General features: G+C 32.0%; 1 protein-coding gene across 4 annotated transcripts; it reads left to right on the forward strand.

Moving 5' to 3' along the window:
* Positions 1 to 991: 991 nt before the first annotated feature.
* Positions 992 to 20,686, forward strand: LOC105335195 (G-protein coupled receptor GRL101). Of its 4 annotated transcripts, XM_066070105.1 has the most exons (17): positions 992 to 1,145; positions 2,392 to 2,474; positions 5,619 to 5,873; positions 8,600 to 8,851; positions 9,701 to 9,958; positions 10,422 to 10,655; positions 10,892 to 10,984; positions 11,143 to 11,381; positions 12,556 to 12,637; positions 12,768 to 12,866; positions 13,879 to 14,049; positions 14,312 to 14,413; positions 14,869 to 15,131; positions 15,447 to 15,531; positions 16,035 to 18,041; positions 18,231 to 18,355; positions 20,484 to 20,685. In XM_066070105.1, the coding sequence occupies exons 2-17, from the start codon at positions 2,414 to 2,416 to the stop codon at positions 20,556 to 20,558; spliced, it is 4,401 nt and encodes a 1,466-aa protein (XP_065926177.1). In that variant the 5' UTR covers positions 992 to 1,145; positions 2,392 to 2,413; the 3' UTR covers positions 20,559 to 20,685. The 4 variants fall into 4 exon arrangements, 3 of the variants coding, with proteins under 3 accessions (XP_065926177.1, XP_065926184.1, XP_065926189.1); XM_066070112.1 differs by lacking the exon at positions 5,619 to 5,873 and having other exon boundaries at positions 20,484 to 20,686; XM_066070117.1 differs by lacking the exon at positions 16,035 to 18,041 and having other exon boundaries at positions 20,484 to 20,684.
* The last annotated feature ends 3,320 nt before the right edge of the window (positions 20,687 to 24,006 follow it).

The following is a 24,006-nucleotide window of genomic DNA, read 5'->3' on the forward strand; positions in this document are numbered from 1 at the left end:
AACGAGATAAATAAATAAAAATAAGCAAAATGTTATCAACAAAAATACTCAGATTTGTGATTATTCAAATCTGACAGTACCTTGAACATAAATTTGAACAATCGATCGAAAAAAAGGTATTTATTTTCATCCACACTGAGTGAGTCGTCTCTCCAAAATAAGGAACGAGAGTATATTTATAGATTATCTTTATTGTAAACGAATAAACATCTAATATATTAATTTAGTTTCATATGGGACTTTAAATAATTGATTGAATTCAATTAAAATCATGATTAATAAACAGTGCCAATTAGAGTTACTAGTTATTACTAATTATTATTAGAGTTAGTTTAACTAGAATGACCATTTTGTTTTAATTAAACTGCATAAAAAGACAAATTTTATTCAAATCGTGGCAAAACTGGTTTGGTCGCACAAGACATGATACTTAAAGTGGTTTTGTAGATCTTTTTTAAGTTATATAAGTACCTGGTCTGAAATTTAGATATAGGTATTCTCAATTTCTCCGGCATTAAAATCTGTAATATCATCATGGATTGAAAGTTCGATAAACTTGATCACGAAGTAATTTGTATGAAAATTTATAGCTTTACATTCCTTTTCTTGTTATCAAATTGTAATATTTTATATAACATTTTCTCTTTAATTAACTCTTACTCAGTAAACGCTTTGTCACTTTGGTATGTCATTTATGTTTATAGTGCTAATTACTATTTTTCCATTTATATATATAAACATATACACAACTTTTTCACGTTTTTATCGTCAGTAGTTAGAAACTAGGTATCCCATTGTTTGAATTTATTAACTTAAAATTACTAGAATATAGCCTATACCAACACAAAGTTTAGTAAAGTTCTTTTGCATGCATTTTTGATGCATCTGATGCATTATTTATTGTTTTATTGTTGCTTGATATACAAACTCACAGCATTTTATTTCTCGGTGATAATATGACCTTTGTTAAAAAAATATGATATGACAATGGGACATTTAGTCAGACACTTCCGTTATATAAATCGTAAACATGCATGTAATTCTTATGCGCAACTAAAACCAACTTCCGTGCCACAATCAATGCACAAGCCTCGACTTGAGAAAAAGAGACAGAGAGAGGGAGAGTAAAAATACGAAAAGTCCAGGTAAGCAACAGAAAATGAAATTTAAAAAAGAATATTTACATTCTACTATGTTTTTCCATTAAATTCTGTGATGCTTAAATGCCTCTAAATGCAACACCTATTCACTGCGTATGAATTTAAAAGTATTTTACATAAGTAGTTCTCAAACAGTGATTTCTGTGTTATCGGTGAAAAAATATATTTTAAAAATTTTGTCAAAACACCATGTTTTAAAGTTATTCAACAAAAAAGTTGATTTTATTATTAAAAACAAAATTTTAAGAGTTATTTTTCATGGATTATATTTTCATGCTCGTCGATCTCATCTCAACAGTCTATTAGATAACCAGTTTAAACCGGTTTAATAAAACAGCTGTTTTTGCTGTTACTAATTTACTTCCTCCGTTATATGCAATTTATATCGATTTAATTAAGTAAATGATTGATTTCATCAGTAAGAGAATGTAAATATAAGCATTAAATGATTTATTTTTGACGTCGTCGTGTCAATAACTGCCGTCAGGTGAGAAGACAAATTGTCATAACGCGCTAACGCGCGTTATGACAATTTGTCTGCTCACCTGACGGCAGTTATTGACACGACAACGTCAAAAATAAACCATTCAATGCTATAATAAATGAACGATGAATGAAAATGTTCTAGATCATAAAAATTTGTTTATCATTTGTTAACACTGCAATTGGTTTGGTTGGCTGGCCTTGATTGAACAGGCCTACAGTCAGTTGAAGCATATCTTTTACAACATACACCATAGCATAGCATAGCATCGAAATCTCACAGCATAGCATGCATTGAAATCTCATAGCATAGCATTGGAATCTCATACCATAGCATATAATCTCATAGAATCTCATTCGTCATATCATACCATAGCATACCATAGCATAGCATACAGCATTACTTTAACTTGGTTTTAAATGTTTTTATTTGAAAAAATGAATGTTCACTTTGCAGATTAGTGGTAAACTTTGGCTTCTTATTATTTTACTTGTGGCACTCTTTTGTGTATGGAGTCGTTTTTGCTAAAATCGCATAGCATGTCATAGCATACAAATCTCATATAGCATTGCATTGAAATCTCATAGCATAATATTAAGATTGCATACCATAGCATAAAATTGTAAAATATATGCATGAAATGACTGTATCAAGTCATACTAGGATGTAGATTGCACAACTGAATGGATGGAAAACATCATATTGGAGACAGATGAGTGTTGATGGGTTTATTTTATTTTATTTTAGTGGCTGCGTCAATTAACACAGCATGCGGACTCTATTATTGTCTATTCTACTGATGTACCCGATACATGAATCTGGGACTTCAGGTAAGTCAAGATAATACTATTCTATTTTGATCAACTTTCTTAAAATATATATTTATTACCTTTAATTGATTTACACAGTTCAAATGTGTACTTTCTCAGTATTTATTTCAAGTCAAATTAAGTGTTTAGGACAGCTACAAAAATGGTAGCTTATTCAAATACCTTGCCTTGCCTTGGATGTGGTTTATATCTAGCTTAATATTTTCAAAATTATTGGAGATCGGTGTTTTAAACATGTTGATAATTTTGATTAATAACATGCACTTCTTGAAGAAGCTCTATTTAGGGGGAAAAAAAGCAAATGCATGCGTAAGAAGTTATCTTATCATGTACTTTTACTGAAAACTTTTAACATAAACCTAGTGTATGCAGGTTTATAGACAAAATTAATGTGGAATTGTTAATTATTAACAACTAGTTTACACAAAAAAAAATCAGCATCATAATTGAAAAAGTGAGGGACAAGAGTTGTCTGATCAAAAGAAGAAAAAAGTTTTTTTCCCTAGGAAACTGTGTGTGTGTATTTTTTAATAAAAAAAAATACACAAATAATGTTGATTAACTTAAAAACATTGAATTAACTAACAAACATCACACTTGTTTCCGTTAAAAAATACTTACACCAGGAGTCGCGGTTCTTATCTTTTATATATAAATAGCAATAACTTTAACACTATAGTAGTTTACATGGCAAAACACAGATGATAGTGTAATAAAAAAAAACAAGCATGCAAGTTTTAATACAATTTTTCTTTGACCTTATGTTCAAAACATTTACGAAATAAAGACAGATGATGTTGAAAAAATACCATTCAAGATACATGGCAAGTTTCAATAATCGGTTTCTTTAACAATTTACAAAATAAATTAAGAATGTACTTTAAAGATAACTTCTGAGGAGCAACTGAAGATAAACTTTTCACAATCTAACGTAAGAAATGCAAGAAACATTTAACTGATTTTTGCTTAAAGATTTAATTAACACAAATCTCTTTGGACCTTGTGATATAAATTGTGGAGGAAATATATTATGAATTCAATGGCATTTCAAGTAAGAAAATCAAATGGATTAGAACAACAGTATCATTGTTTACCCCAATTTAAAAATTGGAAACTGCAAAAATCTTCATAACTACTTACAATACCAAATTTTATCGTGAAGGATTGATTTTTATGGTTATCAACCAATCACAAAACAAACTCAATAAACTCGAAAAGTACATTTCAATATATTCATTAAAGGCCCATTTTTTAAAGGGGCATGGCCATGATTTTGTTTAAAAATTATTTTTCTGATTTTAATGTTTTTTTGATGTTGCTTCAGTTAGGCGTTTTTAATAGGCAACAAAAATTGTAAGTGTCATTTATTAGAGTTATAAGCGAGTGACAGAGTTTACAATTCTTTACTATGTAAATAAAGCTTTTGTTTACATTTTAAATTCTGAAGTAAAAATTCCAGTTTTAGACCTAAAATAATTGTGTTAAATGTTACGAACTGTTTATTCCTGCTTAAAAAGAATAAGATAAACTAATCAGCTTGAAAAAGGTTTTTTTACTGGTATATTGAACCTATGTAAACAAAATCAGGGTACCAGCCTTGTTTGCATGCCAAAATTGTGAGCCCTGTATCTTGCTTATAACTCTACGACTGACTCTCAAATTTCATTTGATCATTACAAATTCATTCCAAAAGCATTGTAAATAATTAAAACCGAAAAAAAAGAATTTGACCCAAATCGTGACCATGCTCCTTAATTTAAGCGAGAAATTATCTATAATGTATAGATTAAACTGCTTCCGTTATTTACACTCCTGATGCTCCAAACATCCGTCAGTTCTTCCTTTGTTACTAAATTTAAACAATAACATGCTTTCTTTGGGGAACCTTGCGGATTAAAATACACAACCCGTTGTTATGTAAATTTTTTTCTGCACTGATTCTTACGGGGTCTGATGTTTATTTTCAGAATTTCTCGGGACAACTCACGCAATTTTATTACATTATCCCCTGGGTTGTCGTTAACAATGTGAATCCATGTATACCTTTTATTTTCTACTATATCTGGGTAACGATGTTATATTTATTTGTTGAAAGATGTGGTCTCATAACTGCAACGGTGTGTACATACATATCGAAGAACGCGCGCAAGCTCATAATTATAATAAAAATTTGCCAATAAACGGAAGTGTACACAAAAAAAGTTGTAGAAACCCAAGACCTTCTAAAGATATAGTCCCTTGGTGTTACACAACCGATAGAAAACTACGGTGGGAGATTTGTGCTGTCCCATTCTGTGGTAATAAAATCATATATGGTACCTAATGTTACCTGTTTTATGATTACCTAATATAATTACAAAAGTCATAAATATTAAATAATTGTTACATGTAAATAGATCAAGATGTATAACAAAGTCCACCGCGTATCCATGTGGGTAGAGAAAACATCCTACGTGAATTGGTTAAAAATAGGGATATTTAGTTAAATATGCGTTTGCAGAAAGGGTCCCCGAAATTTGTAACATTCATTTCTTATATTAAATATTCATACAATATCATCAATATGATATTTTACTTTCAATGGTTCACACGTCTTAATTGTAATGAACATGTGTATTATAATTTTTTTTTAAATCAGCACTTTACATAAAAAACTGATTGTGAACAAAATTCATCACAGTGCATGTTTTCAGGAATCCGTAGCTACTGTAGATAATAAGTAAGCCAATACATTTATATATGCATGTATCCATAAATATAAAAATGTAATTTATTAGCATTCTTTTTTCTTATCAAACTAGACTAGATAGTTTCTTTTGTTTACAGGATTAAGAAATGTAACAGGTGCCAGTTCAACTACTATAATTACAAAGGTCATTTAGTTTTGTGTCATGTTGTAAATTTTGAATTTACTGCCACCCGGTAAATTCAAAATTTACAACATGACCAAGTTGTCATGTAAATTTTGTATTTACTGCCTACCGGTAAATTCACACTTTACAACATGACACTTGGTTGAAAAGTATCACTGCTATTTATAAAGCATTTCGAAAAAAAAAACCAACATACAACATACATTTTATTGCTATGCAAAGTACAAACAGCGTATAATGTCTTATGATTTAAAACGTTAACATTTTTAAGAGGTGGACTTTTCCAAATGTAAACTGACCAGTGAGGGGTTAGACTACAGAGGCAACGTTTCAACGACAGTTTCTGGCAGAACGTGTCAACGTTGGGACGAGCAATACCCTTGGAACCACAACTACAATTTGATTGGAGGGAACAGTGAGCATGAAAACTACTGTAGAAATCCGATCGCTGGAGAACAGCCGACCCCTTGGTGTTACACATCAGACGAAAATGTCGCAAAGGAGCTTTGTGATATTCCAATTTGTGGTATTTCCATTTCCATTCTAGCTGACCAAATTTTAAATACTAGAAAGGCAATTGCAATAGAAAAACATTTTTAAGAATCTACTTTAAAGAAATTATATATAAAATCAAAATCCTTACAACCGCCTATACTCAACAAGATTTTTGTTTAGGCCACATTTGATTGAGACATATCAATAAAACACATGTAAACCAAATTTTAAATACTAGAATGTCAATTGCAATAGAAAAACATTTTTAAGAATCTACTTTAAATAAATTTACATAAAATCAAAATCCTTACAACCGCCTATACTCAACAAGATTTTTGTTTAGGTCACATTTGATTGAGACATATCAATAAAATTAACACATATGTAAACCTAGCAAAGCTTGAGCTTTGTTTACAAAACAAGATTTTCAAACTCTGTATCTTGCTTACAACTCAATGTTTGATTTTCAAATTTTGATAAAGCATTAAATATACTCATATTAACCATTCTAAACAATAATTTAATTCTGGTTGTAGCGCACTTTCTGATTGGCTAAAAATTATTTCATATCGTATAAAGAATGTTGCTTACGTCATAGTAAGACTAACGTCAAAAACGTATCAATACGCCTGACGTACGTTTGAATTTTGTACAAGTTTACGTCATTTTTAAGGTAAAATGACCTTTTTTATCTACAATGAAGAGTAAAAAAATTAAATTATAAGCAATGAATTCAATATTTATTAGTTTTATACGATATAAAATGGTTTAAACAGTTTGCGCTTTTTTATAAACCGCTTCACGGTTTATAAAGCGTAAACTGCCCCAAGCCATTTTATATCATATAAAACAAATAAATATTGAATTCATTCCTTATTTAAAATTGGAATTTTTTAAAAATTTTATTTTAGCTCAAATCGTGTCCAAGTCCCTTGTGAACTTTAAAAAAAACCATTCTTTTCATGAAAATATTTTACATTAAAAAGGAACTAGTAATATTTCTTTCTTTTATCTTGTATTATGTTGAGGCTTTAAAAATAAAAAACCTCCTATTCAAAGAAAACCTAGAGTCGTGAAATAAATAAAAAACTGTATTTTGTCCTTTTTATTTTTACACACACATTACATGCAACAGCGTTTTCTTTAAAAAAAAAAACACCAACAAAATCCTTTTGTATCACGTTAGTATATAACACTTGAAGAGAATCAATGTGATCAATTTAACTGAAACAAAAACCTCTATAATCAAAGTACTGAAAGTACTGAAAAGCGCTAACCTAGCTTGGTTCTAAGAAAATTTACTGTGTGCAAGCGTAGGCGGAAATGAGCCTTATTGAAATTTTGGTTTATGTTTAATGAATATCAATTTAAAGTATCGAAGGCCAGATTTCTTTAAATATATGTTACTTTCTGAAGATGATGTGAATTAAAGCTGAACACGACTTGTGTATGGATACTTGCCTGAAAAAAGATGTGTTAAAATCACAAATTATACCTTTTGAACAGTAATTTATCACAGTTTTTGACATTTTCTTGCAAAGAATCGATTTTATTTTTCTATATTTTAGCTTCTGAATACGCACTATATTTTTTCATCACTGGGTAGCATCCCGTGCTGATGTACGTAAGCCCCGCAAACCAATCGTATCTACTCGGCCATTTCCGTCACCCAGATAACTGGTTCCCTATACCTCTCACCAGTTTAAATAATGTATATTTCTGCTCATAGAGGGCAGTTATTCCTTGCACCGGAAATAGAAGTCTAACGACAATAAAGCGCTGAGCTATGCTTATCGCTTTAAAAAGGACAGAGATTTGACCTTTTGAAAGCCATGGTCCGTGACAAGTCAGAATATAAATGAAGTTGAACTTAGATTTAACCAATCAGATGTCAATTAAGCAATGTTTTTTTTTCTATTAGCTATCTTTTAAAAACAATGTTACCACCGTCTTTTTTATAATTGGTTGCTACATTTACAAATAATAAAATTCATTCTGATGTCACATAACATGGCCCCTAATGTTAGTTGTCAGATCCCTTTTTGTTTTGCGCTACTGTAGAGATCTGTAGCTGATTAGATTGCAGTGTGATGGAAAGTACATAATAATCAAAACTTTAGGACCCTTTTATGATTTATAAATTCAACAATGTTTACAACTCATGGCTCGCAATCAAACATCTGACGCTTTAACCTACTGCTGAAACTAATGAATTAAGAAAATATTTACAAATAAATGTAGATAGTTTAGCTGTTTCTTTTGAAAGATAGCTCGTCACACTTAGGAAGTTTTCAAAATGGTTATAGTATAGTTTCTCCAATATGTACGCTTTTTAAAAAAATAAGGAATATCATGCAAGCTAGTTCTCTACCATAATAATATAATGCACATATTTTAAGTCAACAAACTTACCTGGTTCTTAATTACAAAATGATTTTCTAATATGAAGGCGAACAATTGATAAACTAGAACCATTTTAACAAGAGCTTGGACTTTGGGTAGTTGTGTCAAACAGCAACGTGACGTAGGCTTGTCTTTTTCATCGCTGGCCACTCAGCCATGGCTCTTTGAAATCAACAATTGAGCTAAGAATACACAATCGGTGCATATTTCGCTTGAAACCGTGTCATTTTTAACTTGTTTCGATGCAAGGAATAGATAGCTACGCCCTACTGAAAGTCCAAGGTCTTGTTAGAATGGTTCTAGTAGATCCACTTCAAACCTATGTGATAATGAATAGCTTAATATTGCTTTCAGAATGTAGAGATACCCATAATGGAGAGGCGTACATTGGGAACACATCTCACACGTTGGATGGAAGTCAGTGTGTGAGATGGGACAGCGTAAACGAATCTGATTCAGATTATCTCAATGTTAAATATCTGAAAGGAAGCAAAAGTGCCCATGGAAATTTTTGTAGAAATCCGAACAATGACACGGCACCCTGGTGCTATACTGCAACGGTTGGTGGATCCTGGAATTATTGTAATATTCCATTTTGTAAAAGGAGTACGTTGATCTAAAATATCTATTTCTTGTATCTATTACTTTTTATTATACTTTCATGTCAAACACTGAAATCTGATTGGTTTAGACGCAGTTGATAATCCGTTCTATTACCCTCAGCGTTAGCAACACACTTGGCAACAGGTAACACAACGAATTGTTACATGCGCGTAAATTATGCGCGTACGGTTCGCCGTAGAATTCACGTCATTTCTATGCAAAAGCAGTAAAAACATTCTCTAAAATTAAGACATTTAGTATAATAAAACAAATAGTGCCTGTTCGGGTGGATAACAGTTGAAATTGACACCCCTCTAAAACCATTGTCAACCTCAGCTTCGCGTCGGTTGACAATGGTTTTCTTGGGGTGTCAATTTCAACTGCTACCCTCCCAAACAGGCACTATTTATATAGTGAATTTAATATTGAATTTAAAAAAAAAACCTAGCATACTAGTATTATATAAATAGTTCCTGTTTGGGAGGATAACAGTTGAAATTGACACCCCGAGAAAACCATTGTCAACCGACGCGAAGCGGAGGTTAACATTGGTTTTCGAGGGGTGTCAATTTCAACTGTTATCCTCCCAAACAGGCACTATTTATTTTGTTATACTGAATGTCTTACTTTTTAAGAAAATTTTACTGCTTTTATATAGGAATAACGTGAGTTCTACAGCGAACCGTACGCGCATAATTTTCGCGCATGTAACAATTTTTAATGTTACCCGTTGCTAAGTGCGTTGGTAACGCTGAGGGTAATAGAAAGGATTATAAACTGCGTCTTAACCAATCAGATTTCAGTATTTAACATGAAAGTATAACAATAATGTTTGCACGATTTGTCCTACAGGTAGTTCAGAATGTCTAAGAAATCCCAATGGATTTGATTATTTTGGAACCGAGAATAAAACTGTCGACAACATAGAATGCCAATGCTGGGATACAGTGGAACCACATCGACATAATTTCTCGATGGGATTCATGGGACTGTCTGCCTCTGAACATGAAAACTATTGTAGAAATCCTAATGACGATCTAATGCCCTGGTGCTACACCATTAATAGTACGATCAGGTTTCAGTACTGCAACATTCCAAATTGTCCGGAACGTAAGTGAATTTATGTGATAATCTTAACATCCACACATCTAATTGTCCGTCGTTTTCTTTTTCTTTTTAAATACACCCATAATTTTCATTATAAGTTCTATGTGCAGCATACATTAAGAGGGTAACAGTTAACTGTATACAGGGTTATTTTCGCCTAGTTTACTTTTTCGCCCCTTCACGATTGCAAACAGTTTCGCCCCTTCTTGAATTCACCCAGAAGCAGTTGTCTTTAAGGAGAGATAATTAGAAACATTTGAATTTGCCCAGTCTTAAATTCGCCCGCTGGCAATAAGGGCAAAAGGGGCGAAAATTAAACGGGGCGAATATTTCCCTGTATACAGTTTTATTCCTAATGATAAAATGTAAGCATAACATAAATTAAAAAGTTCGTACGGTCAGTGCATGGAAATAAACAGTTTTCAAACCTGAAATGCAATTTTAAAAAAATTATAAAATGAAATAGGTGACTGTAGGATCACAGAAAAAGGTATAAACTATAGAGGAAAACAGCAAACGACTCGAGACGGGACCCAGTGCCGACGTTGGGACAGCCTGGGGAACTCACCATTCAGTTTTCCAGCAGCTTCGGTTTCCGCTCAGGAAAACTATTGTAGAAATCCGGATCATGACTCTGCCCCATGGTGCTTAACAAGGGATTCAGGGTGGCAGTATTGTGATGTTCCTTTTTGTTTTAATGGCAAGTAAATTTACCCGACCTCTTTTCAAAGGCACCCGCTTTCCAAATGACGTATCAGCAAAAGCAAAGCATTATATATCTATTATCTTTTTGTCGAAATGTAAACAACACATTAAAACACCTAAATGTCTAATTAACAACGATAAAAAAAATTTGCCGATTATTTGTACAATGTCGTTCATTTTCATTTTATTTGTTGAATCTTTTACCTCACAGAAAAATTTGATAATTTTTAGATTCCTATTCATGTGTTTTTTCCAAAGAAAACTGTTCCTTCGAACAGCTTAGTAACAACGCGACTGAGTGGGTTCTTGAAACAGCGGAGGAGCGTAAGTAATTAAATATTTTGATAAAAACGTGTGTCATTTTCAGAGTTTTTGTGTACACCTACTCAAATTAAGATTATAACAATAATTATTTTTAATTATCATAAAGGAGAGAATTGAATATTATATATGTATTATAATATTTCTTCTGCTACTTGTAGAAACAACACTTGTTTTAACCATCACCGAGAATATGACATCTTTACAAAATGTATTACCTTCATTGAGATTACCCAAATTGCGATTCACAAAAACCGGAAGTTGTTTACAAATGAATTACCGCAGCCATGGAATAGGTCTGACTGTTAGAACTGATAAAAAGAATTTCACTTCTCTTTCTGGCAGCGAGGAGTGGAAGTTCATTAAAGTTAACATTGACAACTCAGAGGATACTTACCAGGTCAGAGAATTTAAATTTCACTTAAATGAATAAATAACATTCAACACCATCTTTATATCATGCTGTATACTAATCAAAACAATGCTTTGAGGTTAAGAAAGTCTAAATCTGAATATAATTATATAAATAAGGAAATCGATATAAAAGATTTCAAACGATTACTTTTTGAATAAACATTTTATTGCAACTGAAGTTTAGGAAAACCAATGCGTTAATGTGGTTAAATAGTGTTGAGGCAAGCAGATGATTGGCTGATAGCTGTCAATTATGTTAAATACCTTACAATACTAAAAATAGAAAAAAAATCAAAGACCTCACTATCATTTGAAAATTATTCGTTTGACGAGATATGGGCGCTTCTGATTGGTAGAAAAATTTCTTTGATACCTGCATTAATAAAATTTTTGCCGGTGAAAAGCAGAATATTGACCCCCATGGAATCATGACCGGGGGTCATTTTTCGACGTATGATATTAAACCCCAGGTCAACATTCTACGCAGAAAAATAACCCTTTTGCCGGAAGAATAATTGACATTTTCATAAAAGTAAGTTCATTCTACGTGAAGAAGAATGGCCACTGTAGAATAATGACCCCCTTAAAAATTTTAATTTTTCAGTTCTTTTTTAAAAATATGTATAATAGTCTCTACAATGTTGTAATTTTATTGCAGTACACAGAAAGGAGCAGCACCTATGACTCATTGTGGTTTCATTAATTTTCGTGGGTATCAATTTTCGTGGATTTTCGGAAAACCACAGTTTCAAGGATACGTAATTTCGTGGTCAATGATCCTATCAATTGAAATTGAACTTCAATGAACATCTAATTTCGTGGATCAACTTAACAACGAAATCCACGAAAATTGGTATTCAACGAATATTGATGAAACCACAGTATTCAATTCAACTCAAAATGAAAGACTGTGCATATTTAAGAAAGCGAAAGAAATCCTTGCGTTATAACCAGATACTGTGGTGGCTGCTATAGGATCCTATAGCGGCCGCCTTAGATACTGACAAAATGTACCAAGCTCTCATCACAACGAGAGTATATCAACCTTGGACTCCGTCCTAGGTCGATACATTCTCATCAGGTCTATAAAACCATGTATTGACCTCATCAAAAGGCTATAATTGTATATAACCTTATTGAATTTTTTTTTTGTTCTTTAGATAATTATGACACCAACTCCTATTACTTCATCAGGGGTTTTTGCCATAAAGGATATATACATAAGTAATATATTCTGTGAAGGTACAAATTTATAAACAAATTTTTCAGTAAAATGTTTATATACATTTACCAATCGCTAATCAAAAAATTATGTATGTCTAAAAAAAAAACCTAATGTGTGAGGTTTTATACTTTTGTTTCTGGTTTAAAGATTGCTTCGCTTGCTTGAATGATGGGTCTTGCATTGAGAATGGAAAATTTTGTGACATGATTATGGACTGCCTAGATAACAGCGACGAAGAGAACTGTGGTAAAATATTGAAAATATTTATCATGCAATTTAGAAAAAAAAAATTACTTAGAGGTTCGTTCCTCTGTTTTTGGGTAGCCATTTTGGATCACCTCTATTCTAGAAATTATGCATTATATATTGATTCTACCCATAAATTCAAATTTTTCACTGCCAATCAAACTATCTTAAATAAAATAGTAATGGAAAAATTACATATCTACAGAGTTTAGTATGGGACTATATTTTGTGGCGGAAGGTTTTAAGAAGAAAATAAACATTTTTCATAACTCAATTGTTTTAGAGAACCGTCACTTTAGCTTACTTATTTTCAGTTCAAACAAAATTTCCAGATAGTTTTTGCATTAGAATATATTCATTTTGTTACAAAAAACATAATTTTACAATTTTTCAATATGTCTATCGACATATATTGGCAAATTTAACTTATATTTCATAACAGTCAAGGAAAAATTAATCCCAATTTTTGCCTATAATCGGCTTATTTCATGCCATATCTCAAATTTTACATAATAGACCCATACTTTTTGTTTTATTTTCTGAAATTTTAAGATTTTTCTAAAAAGGTTATCATAATTTGAGAAAAAGTTTGAGACTGTTAAATAATTTCATTACATGTTGAATTGGTAATGGATAAAAATAAAGTTTTATCAGTGCAAAAAGGTCAAAATATCAATTAGGTGAAGATATTGTAACATTTTTCTTTATGATAATTTTAATTTTATTTATTTTAAATAGTATAAATTTGTATTTGGTGCCATGGTTCATTCCGATAAAAAAAATTATAGAGGGAAAAGCGATTTATGTGCAATCTGCACTTCCAGTGCAGAAAGGTCATATTAAACACACCGTAGCGCCAAATGAAGCATATAGACCCCAACATTTTGTTTAGAATTTTGGTTCAGCTATGTGTGTAGATTTTAAAAAAATACTTTAGAAAAAAACTTTAAGACTTTTGATCGTAGGACCCAACGTCCTTTTAAAAGACCTTGATACCAGTTTTTTATTGTAGTTCTGGAGTGTTATAATGAAAACAAATATGAAGGGTTTAGAAAAAAAACTAAATTTCTTCACCAATGTGCTGATGATGGTACGTGTAAATTTAACTCCCGAAGCAAAGGAAAGCCGGGTTGTTTCATATATTCTGAAAAGCATTGGGAAGACTGCAGCGTTCCAAAATGTAGTAAGACAACTTCCAAACTTGTTCAGTCGATAATGCTTAACAGTTTGTCAGATATAAAAAGCAACACAGTAATAACAAAAATTGATCAAAAATTCTGTTTAAAAAAAAAAACTTACAGACAAAACTTATTTTTGATTATACAACGATTGATAAACAAGTGTTATTATATTGATATGTGTATTGAGATACTTATTAAAGAGAATCTTTCATAAGAATTGAAAGTAAAACCTTTATTTAATCATACAATTTCCCTTTTTTACAGAGGTAGAACGTTTAAAATGTGATTTTGAAAATGATATGTGTAATTGGAAGTTTCCAGAGCATGGAGTGAAATGGAATCAGCACCAATCTGCTGAAATAGATGGTACATGTATATATTTCAGACATGTCAAAACTGTATACAGGGTTATTTTCGCCCCGTGTAGTTTTCGCCAGTCTACACTTGCAAACACTTTTGCCCCATCTTGAATTCAGACACAATTGTGTTTTAAGAGAGATATTAGGAGACATTAAAGTTCGCCATGTCTTAAATCCGCTGACAACGAGAGCGAAAGGGGCGAAAATAAAACGGGGGCGAATATTTCGCTGTATACAGTATATTTTGAATATTTTATTTATTTCATTTAAATGTTCACCAAGTTTAATTGGAATGTCAGCGCATGCCTAAAGTCTAATGCTAACCATTTTTATAAAAATGACTTCAATTGAATAATTGACCTGATCGAATGAGCCCAAATGGTTATCAATTTCTAACCAACTTGTTCTTGTTCTTGTTCGAATGAAAAATCTTATCAATTCAACGGGTTATCTTAATTACAGACGAAGGAGTTGTTTCGGCGAAATTTCTAACTACAAGTAGCAATGAGGGGGAAAAAGCTGTTTTATACAGTGCACCACAGCCTGCATCGTCTGACACTAGTTGTTTATCAATGTCTTACTTAGGACAGAATGTCCGCTTACAACTCTATATAACCCAAGGCACCCAATACACACGAAACAAAACGGTCTTCGAACGACGGGATGTTGATTCCAAACTTTTTACTAAAAAAAGCATTCAGACACCAACAAATACTCCGTATATGGTACTATTTATTTATTACTTTGAACTGAAGGTAGAGAGAAATTGTAACGGTATAAAACTGATTTCGATTTGTATCATACACGCTACTGTATACAGGTTTATTTTCGCCCCGTGTAATTTTCGCCTTTCTACATTTGCAAAAAGTTTCGCCCCTACTTGAATTCGCCCAGACACAGTTATGTTTAAAGAGAGATATTGTGAGACATTAATATTGGAGTTTGTCCTGTCTTAAATTCGCCCGCTGACAAAAGGGCGAAAGGGGCGAAAATAAAACGGGGGCGAATATTACCCTGTATACAGTAGCATCTTTTTGTAGGTTATCTTGGTTATAACGCCCAAGGCAAATCGATCAGGCACAATAGAGATTGGAAAAATAAGTTATGAAAAGGGCATTTGCGCAGGTAAATTACATTTGATACATTTAGTATGTATTCCTGATGACACACCAATTATTATCAATACTATTAAGGGGACTGGATGGTCGTGCTTATTTTTGGACTATATTAATCTCCTTCAGATGAAGAGCTCTGTCTAAATAAATCGGAAAATATTCAAATACTGTAAACCAACTTTTATTCGCGACGACTTTATTTCGCGATTTACTAATGCAAAAGTGGTTCGCGATGACTAATGTTCGCGATCAAACCGCACCCAGACCCGTTTTGTTATAACAACCAGACGATATCGCGGCTAGAAATATTTGCTACGACGAGGCCCTCGCGTACCTCGCGAAAATTTCTCACACGCAAATAAAAGTTGGTTTACAGTATTTAGGCTAAAATGTAAGGATTTGTCCCTTTTTCATTAAAAATTGTGGTCATCTATCCTCCTTTACATGAGAAATAAAAATTATTAAACTATGTTTTCATATGTGCAATGAAACTGATCAATTTTTAATATGCAGACAAAGACCCATGTAGTATAACACAGTTTCAATGTGATGATGGCAGTTGCATTTCTGTTGGTGTCTTTTGTAATGGATTAACTGACTGTCCTAACCAGGAAGATGAATCAACATGTAAATACAACAACAAGACGTCGTGTTTAGATAACAACAGTGGTTGTCCCAAACGTTGTCCTGCTCACTGTCAATGCGATGGATTCAATTTTAAATGCAGTTTCCCGGAAAACGTAGCAAAAGAAGTCAGGGTTCTCGATTTAAGTTTGAATTCTTTTAATGTGGAAAGCCTTGAAAACTTTGGCATGCTTGTGCACTTAAATCTTTCAAGATGTAATCTGTCTGATTCATCACTTAAAGGTTTTGGAAAACGATTAAATTCGTCGAACCTTCAGAATTTGGATCTGTCATACAACAATATTCGAAATCTAGAATTGAAATCATTCGATGGATTGCGAAGTTTACTCTACTTAAATATATCAAACAATCAACTCACGGCTCTTCAAATGAGTTTCCTTCAGTCCACTCCAAAGTTAAGACATTTGATTATAACTAATAATAAAATTAAAACAATTACGGAGAGCAATAACCGACTCAGTTCAAGTCTAGAGTTGTTAGATTTACAGAACAACAACCTAATGACTATCCAACCCAGTTCGCTTTATAGGCTGAAGTCTGTCTCAAAAATAGTTCTGCGCAACAACAATATCACAAATACCGGCTTCTATTTTTCAAAATCAATGGAAATGCTATATGAATTAGATCTAAGCTATAATTTTATTGAAAAGATTACTGATTATATGTTTAATGGGTTAAACAGATTAAGATATCTTAATTTACAAAATAACCTAATTGCAATATTAAATGGATTCTCATTTTCAACGCTAAACTCTTTGCGTACATTGAATCTTGCTTTTAATCAGATACATGTCATTAATAAAATGACATTTGAAAATCTAGAGTCGCTTACAAAATTAAATCTAACCGGTAACAAATTACAAATTATAACTCCAATAAGATTTGTTCCCTTAGTAAAACTTCAGGTTTTGGATTTGTCGGGTAACGGTTTAGAGAACTTGGAGTACGACGCATTTAAAGGACTAGAGTCAGTTAAGTATTTATTCATACACAATAACGAACTAACAGTTTCCAGGAAAATGTTCCAAGGCCTCTGTAATCTTGAATGGATGCAAACAGATTCTTATATCATTTGTTGCGCAAAGCCCTTGACCGTTGATTCATCCAAATGCATATCGCAACGGGATAGTATTTCGTCATGTGAACAATTGATAAATGTTGGTTTTCTTGCCCAGATGATTTGGTACATGGCTCTATTCTCTGTGATTGGAAATGCATATGTTATATACTATCGCATTCAGGGATCAGCTATAGGCAACGCTTCACAAGGTGGCTTTGTCTTGCATCTAAGTGTTTCAGATTTTTTAATGGGTGTGTATTTGTTCATCATAGCCATTGCCGATCTGGAGTATCGAAACATATATGGATTTAAGGATAGCGAGTGGAGACACAGTACGGCTTGTACCATAGCAGGATTCCTAGCTACAACATCTAGTGAAGCATCAGTGATTTTTATATTTTTCATAACAATTGAAAGATACCTCGTTTTGAAACTTCCATTTTCTGCGGGACTTGTTAAAAAAAGACGAGTGATTCTTTTTGTCTCATTAGTTGCTTGGTTGGTTGCTATTTCATTTTCAGTAATACCCGTATTGGTTTACCCTGACTTCTACAGTAGATCCACTGTCTGCATATCCTTGCCTTTAACAACAGAAAAGACGTCTGGTTGGGAATATTCAACCTTTTTGTACATTGGATTCAACATGCTTGTTTTTATGGCCATTTTGATTGGCCAATTGCTGATCTATATACATGTCAAACAAATGGGAAAGAAAATAAATAATGACAATTCAAAACGGGAAATGGCTGTCTTTAAATCTCTGTCGTATGTTGTGTTGTCAGACACATTTTGCTGGATTCCGATCATAATTATCGGTAAGAACAATACGTTCATTTACTTTTCTTCTGACTGTGTAATTCTTTTTTTTTGACTTCTTCCCTTGTTTTTCGTTCCAGAATGATGCAGTTTAATTCATATTTGACACTAAATACTGTAAGATTTTACTCAATACGATCCTGATGAAATTAACAAAAAATCAAATGATTTACCTCATCATATTTAAGGACTTTTAGCCAGTGGAGGAGTGGATATTTCGTCGGACGTGTACGCCTGGGTCATTGTGCTCGTACTACCAATCAACTCGGCACTAAATCCCTTCATATATACGTTCAGTATGATCTACAGACAGGTAAAAAGGCTTGAAATTGCTCCTACATGTGACATAGTAACCGAGTCTAATCTCTGACGATTTAGTGATTGGTTATCATAGATGAAAATTTAGATGAGATTTTCTGATCACCTTGTCTTCTAACAGTATATTTTTACCTTCTCTCCGAATTCACTCGACCAATTTTAACAATCTTATCTGCTCTAATCAGTCGGTGAACCAACGAAAATCCTGCCTTTTTTTGAAGAAGAAGAAATAATAAACAAAATGAATAATAATGATAGGATGTTTTAAACATTTACGATAGTTATAATTCCAATTTCGAATATATGATTTAAGAGTGTCTTTTTGGAGGGAGCTAGATCCATTAGGACGTCAATAGTTTACCCCCTTATTCAAAATATACCATCATAGATGAGACACTTTTCTTAACACATAAACATTTCTTACAAAAATCTAAATGTATACTTTAAATCACTTGCTGTGTATTGTCCCCTTAATTCACAACCAAAGTGTACTATTCTACCAATATATGTATTAAACAGTGACAATTTTGTGTTTCCATTCAAATCAATGGCTTCATTTTGGACAATAAACAGTACATAGCTTTTCTAAATTGTGATGCTATAAACTGCCATTAAAATTCAAAGTTATCCCAAAATAATTGAAGTTTTCAACAATAGCAATAAAATTATCATAATTCCAACAATAATTATTTTTTAACCTTCCCTCTTTCCTAAGTACAACAATTTTTGTTTTATCCACATTAACTTTTAACTTCCACTGGGATGAGTATTGTTGTTAACAATTAAGCATATCTTGTAAACCTTGCTATGTCTCTGAAAAAAAATACAGCATACATAATCAAGAAAATAAGGTAGTATCTCTAAAATTAACAGGTAAACACATCTCCTTTATGAATTCAATTTCAAGAGCATTTATATACAAGAGAAATAGAAAAGGCGACAGACTTATTCCGTGCATCAAGCATTCCAGACAAACAAAAAACTCGGATATCTGATTTTGATATTTTATACACGACTTTATGTTCGTATACATAGACTTAATAATATTTTACATATGATAATCAACACCACCTCTTGCTAATTTAAAGAACATTAGATTTCTATCAATGTTGTCAAAAGCCATTTAATAATCTACAAAACAGCAAAGTGATTTTCCCCTTTTGCAATACTTCGACTGGTTCACCTTTGTAAAATAAAAATTGCATCCGTTGTACTACATCAAACTTTAAAACCAAATTGAGCGTCAGAGATTACATAATATGCCTTGGACCAATTACCTAATCTGTCATTCAATAGAGATGTAAATATTTTAGATAAACCGGCTTGCTAGTGTGATACCTATGTAATTATTGCAGTCCATAAAATCTCCTTTTTATAGACAGGAGTTATAATACCTTCTGACCATTTTGGGAGCAAGATTTCCGTGAGAAAACAATATTGAATAAGTTAACTAAATATGTAATCAGATAGTCACCAAACGCAATAAAAATTCGTTTAAAAAATATTCCATTCTTGGAGACTTGTCCTTTCTCAAACGCTTTATGATGCAAGTTATCTCAATGCAATGCAATGTTTAAAACAGCAAATTCACTTATGGAATCCTAACATTGCGGAAATAAGAAAGTTGCTATTATATAAATAGTGCCTGTTTGGGAGGGTAACAGTTGAAAATGACACCCCGAGAAAACCATTGTCAACCGACGCGAAGCGGAGGTTGACAATGGTTTTCGAGGGGTGTCAATTTCAACTGTTATCCTCCCAAACAGGCACTATTTATTTTGTTATACTGAATGTCTTTTTTAAAATTCTTAAGAAAATTTTACTGCTTTTATATAGGAATAACGTGAATTCTACAGCGAACCGTACGCGCATAATTTTCGCGCATGTAACATTTTTCAATGTTACTCGTTGCCAAGTGCGTTGCTAACGCTGAGGGTAATAGTAAATATTATTAACTGCGTCTTAACCAATCAGATTTCAGTATTTAACATGAAAGTATAACAATACAAAATAATGGAAAATAGGTCGCGTCTGACGTTAATTTTGTTAGAGTTTAAGTCTGCTTTGGCTATATTGTCGTCAAGATAAGCAATGTACGTCATACAAGGGTTGTTTTATTTCAGAAAATGAGATCTCAGAAAAGTTCCAATGTCACTTTGATGGGAGGAACAACTGAAAATCAAGAGATCCGCAAATAACAAATAGTAACAGACATTTTCTTTAATCATTGGTTTCAATTAGTTTTGTGAAAAATGTGGCTAATTTGTGCGCTTATTTTGTGTGTATATGTGTTTTTACTTTTCAGCAAAAGCAATGCTATTTTATATTATCTTTATGGAGTCGATCATTAGTAAATGAAACTTTATTTCTTTATATATCATATAGAACAACATATATTAAAAATGATACTTTTTTATTTTTGTGTTTTGTTTTTTGTTTAATCATATGTTGGTGTTTATTAGTTACATGTCAATAGTTCTAGACTAATTAGACTCGGAGGAAAAGTTTTCGTAATAAAACATATGTGCCACATTCAATTTGTACCGTATTAGTTTGGGCTATCTTACAGTGGTGAAAATGATTAAAAATAACAGATGAATAATTAATCAAATACCTCAAAAGACACTACCTAAAATATGTCTTATTTAAGTTAGTCGGCAATGCTTTTAAAACAATTTAATCTTATCAGATAATTTGTTTTACTAATTCGGATTGACAGTTCTGACAAGTTTGATATAAACTTCAATGACATCGGATGAGAGTTCGAGAGTAATACATAATACAGCCATTGGGTCTAAATGGTCCCAGGAGTTATACAGCTCCAAAGCATATGTAAACAAAATGATTTTGGATGGCTATTTTTATTTCGTTACATATTCAGTTTACAGCCTTAGTATCAACATATAACATCCGACACCTTTTAAAAAATCATGTAAAACGTGTATGGAAATTTAGACGCTAATATAATATTCGATTCTTTAAAAATATGTCAGACGAAAGAACTGCGAACGCTAACGCCCGTTTCCCGCCTACATTTTTCATCCAAATATTTCGGAATTCCTGTCAGATATTCAAAAACTAAGTTTTCTACTAAAAAGTATAATCAAATCCTAATCGATTTATATCAAAATAAAATTTGTAATCAAATTATTCATTTTTAAATAAAAGTTTTGCTAACACGGGGTCTTAAAAAAATTTCATTGAAATCGGTCTCTATGAGTGAGGAAAATATTATTTAGCGGCCAATATGTGCATAAAAACTTAATAATAAGATATTTACGATATATATTAAAGTAAAATTTCATATTAATTCATATCTGTTAATTAGTTTTCAAAAATTTACAAAGCAAAATTCTTTTTTTGGAATGTATTGCGGTCTGTAGACATATGTCCCCCCCCCCCGTGAAACAACAAACCCTTTGGTAAAAATATGCTAAATAACAATAATTAAAACCCCTCAAAAGGAATTTTTGTTTCACGGGAGGGAAAGATGTTTTAAAAAACATTTCCGTTTTCTGTTATTTTCTATTATGAAATGAGCTATTTTAACCCAAAATTCAAAGTTATCTCTCTTTGTTTGACCAAATCATTTATATTAAATGAAAATATACACAAATGTTTACATTATTATAAAAAATTAACTTTAATTTGACAACTTTCAAAAGATGACTTTTAGTTAGGCGGCTGGACAATGCTATCGTTCGCAGTCCTTTGTTCGATGTAATTCCTTTTTAAATGACAAACGGATGAAAAAATGTAGTTATGATGGCGGATCTAAACAGTTTTTGAGACATTGTAGCAATGAAAAAAGAAAACAGATTAAAAAGGTGGGTTAGATAACATAACTTATATTTGTATATTTGTTGGCTGTATCGTTTCTGATGCAACAATTCACACATGAAGTGTGCTGCAAAGTATCAGTCCTTAATGATCACATTGAACACATACACAAACAAGATGTAAATCTTATTTGACCTCCGCCAGATATACTAGTTTTACAGCACGGCTATCGTACGATTATTTTACGACCGAAATAAATTTTGTGGTGACCTCCAGATAAAATATTTTTCTCATTTTTGACAAATGAGACAAAACAAAATTTATGTATGTAACGATATTACAATAAAAAGAATGTTGTCGATATATAGGAATGAAATTAAATTTAAGATAAAAAAGTAATTAAATTAAAGAACAATATTACTACCGGGCGGAAGCATAATTGATAGAAAATAATTTGTATGTAACTTTTATTATGCAGTATTTCTAAATGATTTAAAAAGAATATATTGGTGGATTGTAAAAAAAAAAAAGTTTAAATTATCTTTGAAAATCGTTTTATTAAAGTAAACGATCTATAAATTTTTGATTTAATTCGAAAGAAATGGAGTATTCTGTTATCGTTTACTGAAAACTTTTATAAAGATCTATTTGGATGTGAAAGACATCGCTTCGAAACAAATTGAGTTCGTAGCTTCTTTTATTGGGGGCTCAATTTATAATGTATGGAATAATTGTCGCTTTAGATAAAGAGCCTAATCCTGGTCATCCTGAAGTTAAGAATGTTTTTAAGCGGTTCAATTCATGTTTGAATGTTTGACCTGGCTACATTTTTAAGTAAACCTTTGTCCTAGCTATTTAGGACTACCATGGTTCGAATATCTTTGGATACGTAACACAAGGCAAGCTTCAGATACAGAGCTCAATCTTGCGTATCAAGGTTGGCAAAAAAGCGATAAAAAGAAAACAAAATACCAACTCCAAAAGCACAAACGTATGAACTCTGTGAGTGATGTTTTTATAGAATGAACTTGCTTTGAATGCAAACTCCAACCTTGATTTTCCTTATGCATCTTGATTTATGCTCCATTTGGCTTAAAACCTAAGCTTGCTTGGAGGGTTTTCATTTGATACACGTAAATCATATATTATTTTTTCTATAATATTCTATCAGAGTGAATATAATAATTAAATGATGTATGATGGTATCTTTCATTATTATTTAACAGATTAAATATATCATATAATACAATTATAAGACATATGGTAGCAAATGCTACTGAAAAATGCTAGAATATTATTTTTACACAATTTTTACCACTTTAGATAAAATACCGGTATTATTGAATCATGTTTTTTTTTCATCATATGAAATACAATGTATTCCATTTTTTGTACTGTATGTTATTAAATGTACAGAGTATAAATTATGATTTTGCATTAATGTGATGGTGGTATGTTACGACGCGCGTTTTAAATTTCATATATTTCTATAGCAGGACAGATTGGTAGAGTAGTAAACCTTATACATTAATTTGTAAGATATGAATAAATGGTGTACATGTTAGCTTAACATGGGTAATTAAGTTGAACGGGGTGTTGACAAAAATGCCCCCCCCCCCCCCAAAACAAAACAAAACAAAACAAAACAAAACAAAAAAACCAAAACAAAACAAAACAGGGTTCATCATTTTCAGCATTGTATCATTAATAGCGAGCGCAGCTCGCCGGCGCGCAGCGCCGGCGCGAAGCGAGCTCTACCGGCAAGGCGTGTGTGAATAGAAAATTCGGACTATTTGCACATTCATTCAACGGATCTTTTTGGCGTCAGTAAATCGGACCAGTAATGCCTTGTTTTAATCGTCCCAG

This window comes from Magallana gigas, chromosome 1 (assembly GCF_963853765.1).
Source record: "Magallana gigas chromosome 1, xbMagGiga1.1, whole genome shotgun sequence".
In the NCBI taxonomy this organism is placed as follows: domain Eukaryota; kingdom Metazoa; phylum Mollusca; class Bivalvia; order Ostreida; family Ostreidae; genus Magallana; species Magallana gigas.